Source organism: Anomalospiza imberbis, chromosome 2 (assembly GCF_031753505.1).
Source record: "Anomalospiza imberbis isolate Cuckoo-Finch-1a 21T00152 chromosome 2, ASM3175350v1, whole genome shotgun sequence".
NCBI lineage: Eukaryota > Metazoa > Chordata > Aves > Passeriformes > Viduidae > Anomalospiza > Anomalospiza imberbis.
The window spans coordinates 315,552-318,842 of record NC_089682.1 but is presented as its reverse complement, the minus strand read 5'-3'; the positions used below and the strand labels follow the sequence as shown (position 1 = coordinate 318,842).

Sequence of the window (3,291 nt, the reverse complement as noted above, 5' to 3'; positions counted from 1 at the left end):
GATCGGCAAGGTGCTGTTCACTCAATTCCCCACACCCAGAAAATCACTCCTTCCTTCCTCTCTAAAGGAGCAACGCTCATCACAGGGCACACTTCCCCAAGGCAGGGCTGCAGCAAAACATCAGCCCGGGTTTGACACACATACACACAGATTTATTGCACTTCATGGGCAGAGAGAAGAGTTCCAGTGCAAATTAAACCCAAACTGCGGGTTTATAGAACCAGAGAATGGTTGGGGTTGGAAGGGACTGTAGAGATCCTCTCTGACCTAATGCAACTCAAACACTGGAAACCAAAGCAGAACTTGTTTCTTACCTCAGAACCCTACAGAATCAGTGATTCCTGGCAAAAAGAAATGCAGTGGCTCTGTTTTGCAGGGAAATGGTGAAATGCTGTAAATGTGCTGGGTTAGAGTGTTGTAGCACCAGCCTCCTTCTCCCTGGCAGCTTTTCTGCTGTGCTGGAGCCTTTGCACAGAAATCTGTCAAGGTCAAGAGCCAACTGAAACTTGACAGGTTTTGGACCTGAGATAGTTTGGTTTGTTTGTAAATCTGGAATATGTAACAAGACAAGGAATCTCCTCTGCTTTCTCGCTTTGCACTCCAGCACCTTTCTCATTTTCAAGGCACCATTTTGGTCACAGTGGTCTCCACCATGGGCACGACTGCAGCAGCAATATCCCTGTCTTTAACCCTTTTATTTTGGGGGTGAAAATGAGGCACATCACGAACAAAATGAGGCACTGAGCCAGAGGGGTGAACCTGCTGAGGTCTCAGATTGCAACTGAGGGTCTAGAAAATGACAGTTTTACCATAAAAAAACTTAATCCATTTAGCTTCTAAGATGAGGCTTGATACACCTTAGGCAAATCACTGAACTCATTTTTTGCTGCTCAGAATGAGAATAAATACCACTCCAAATGGGAATAAATACTGCCTCTGTCCCTCTGCCTCCCTAAACTGGCAGGTCTGGGCACTCTGCAAAGCCTCTGGGTGTCCTGTTGGGTGACTGTGTGGGTGAATTCTGACTGGAACATTAGGTTGCTGCCATTAAATGAGTGATAAATTGATAACAAATCAAATACACATGGCTGTAGAGAAAACAGTGGGTTGCACATGTGGCTGCCCCTTGAACTGGCCCTGGCTGAGGGCAGAGTCAGCCTGCTGGTGTCTCACAGCCAGCCTGGAACAGGCAACCCGGGTCACTATTTACTTATCATTTCTTCACAAAATAACAATGCCATGTGTAACCTCCAAGCAACAAGAAATGAAGTCGAGCTACTGAAAGAAAATTCTTGTGTTCCATCTCAGAATGGCATTAGATTTTTTTTTTGTTTGCTATTTTTAGAGAGAGTAACGTGCTCAGTCACATGGCTCACTGCACCAGAGCTGCAGCTCTGCTCTGGGGGACGCTGCTCTGATGCCTCCCGTTGCTGTTCCAAACTGATGCCCAGGAGATTTTTAAGCTCCAGGAAAGCAGCTACTGTGCAGCAAGAGCATTTTTAGGATTTGGCAACAACAATTTGTTTCAATGCCACTCTGTGATTCTTCTGAGAATGATTTTTCACTGACATGTTTACTCAAAGTAAGGTCAAATGATGCAGTTAAGGAATAAAAACACCCCATGAATGCTGAAGTGCAGCACTTGGTTTTATTTCTGTATTACCCCTTTAGGAGACTTTTCAATACTATGAATTTTAATGAAGAATAAATTGCTAAGATGAATTTCATTATACATGTGTCATTCAGAAGAACACATTCATTGTACGTCTTTCCACCTGAGTCCAGCTTTACTGTCACACCACAGTGGAATTCCACCTACCTCCTCCTTGTTGGGGATTTACATGGGAACTTCCAGCTGAAGTGAGGGAATATGAGGGAAAAGCCTTTTGCTGCGTGGGTGATCGAGCACTGGAACAGCTGCCCAGGAGGTCGTGGGGTCTCCTTCTCTGGAGATGGCCAAAGCCCACCTGGCTGTGATCCTGTGTAGCCTGCTCAGGATGAACCTGCGTGAGCAGGAAGGTCAGGTGAGCTGGTCTCTGGAGCTCCCCTCCCACCCCAGCTACTCCATGAGTCTGGGGCTCTGGGATTTCCCAAAGGTGACGTGCCTGGGGTAGGGTCTCATTTCTTTGATCGCTCTCTTTCCGTTGCCAATCTGCCATGCTGATTTTTGCCTTTTTCTTGCATTTTGCACAAACCTGAGGACAGTGGTGTGAGCATGTCGGGTGCTCTGTGTTTGCCTGGGGCAGCAGACTCGGGGTGTTGCCTGAAAGAGCTGAAAGGGAATTTGGGGTGGGGAGCTGGAGTCCCGTTTAGGCGTCCATCACCTTCGCTCTTGTCTGGGCAGACGGCTCCGGGGGCGGACGAACACCTTCAGAACCCTGTCCCTGGTCTGCCGCGTCCTCACGCCGTACACCGCGGGGTTCAGCAGCGGGGGGAGCAGCACGTACAGGTTGGCCAGCAGGATGTGGAGCTCGGGGGGGATGCTGCGGCCGAAGCACTGCGTCAGGGCAGTGAAGACGGCGGGCGCGTGGAACAGCAGCAGCACGCAGGCGTGGGAGCCGCAGGTGTGCGGGGCCTTGCGGCGGGCAGGGCGGGACGGGAGCCTGGACAGCTCCAGGAGGATGAAGCCGTAGGAGACGGCGATGAGGGCCAGGTCCAGCAGGGCCACGCTGAAAGGCACGGCGAGCCCATACCAGACGTTGGCGGAGATGTCGGCGCAGGCCAGGCAGGCGACGCCCGCGTGCTCGCAGTAGGTGAGCGCGATGACGGTGCGCCCGCAGAACGGCAGCCGCCTCAGCAGGAAGACGCAGGGGGAAATGATGCAGAAACTCCTCAGCAGAGCTGCCAGCCCCGTCTTGGCCACGGCGGTCGGGGTCAGCACCGCGCCGTACCGCAGCAGGAAGCAGATGGCAGCAAAGCGGTCGAAGGCCATGGCCAGCAGGATCTTCAACTCCGCCACGGTGGTGAAGTGCAGGAAGAACATCTGGGTCAGGCAGGCGCTGAAGGAAATCTCCCTGGCTCGGAACCAGAACAGAGCCAGCATCTTGGGCACTGCCGTGGTTGGGAGAGCGTGAGGTCGGCGACGGCTAGCACGGCCAGGAAGAGGTACGTGGGCCGCTGGAGGCTGCGCTCCGTCCACATGGTGAGCAGCAGGACACCATTGCCCAGCAGGGCGGCCACGTACACGGAGCAGAATGGGATGGAGATCCAGACGTGCAGCTGCTCCATGCCCGGGATCCCCGTCAGGATGACTGTGTCTGGGGTCAGGCTGCTCAGGTTGGACGGGGGCAT

General features: G+C 52.7%; 1 protein-coding gene across 1 annotated transcript; it reads right to left on the bottom strand.

Annotated features, from left to right (window-relative positions):
• Positions 1-2,275: 2,275 nt before the first annotated feature.
• LOC137465591 (olfactory receptor 52B2-like) lies at positions 2,276-3,291 on the bottom strand. Its single transcript, XM_068177661.1, is given in 2 exon segments — positions 2,276-3,061; positions 3,064-3,291. Coding segments are annotated over 2 exon segments (969 nt in total). The 3' UTR covers positions 2,276-2,320.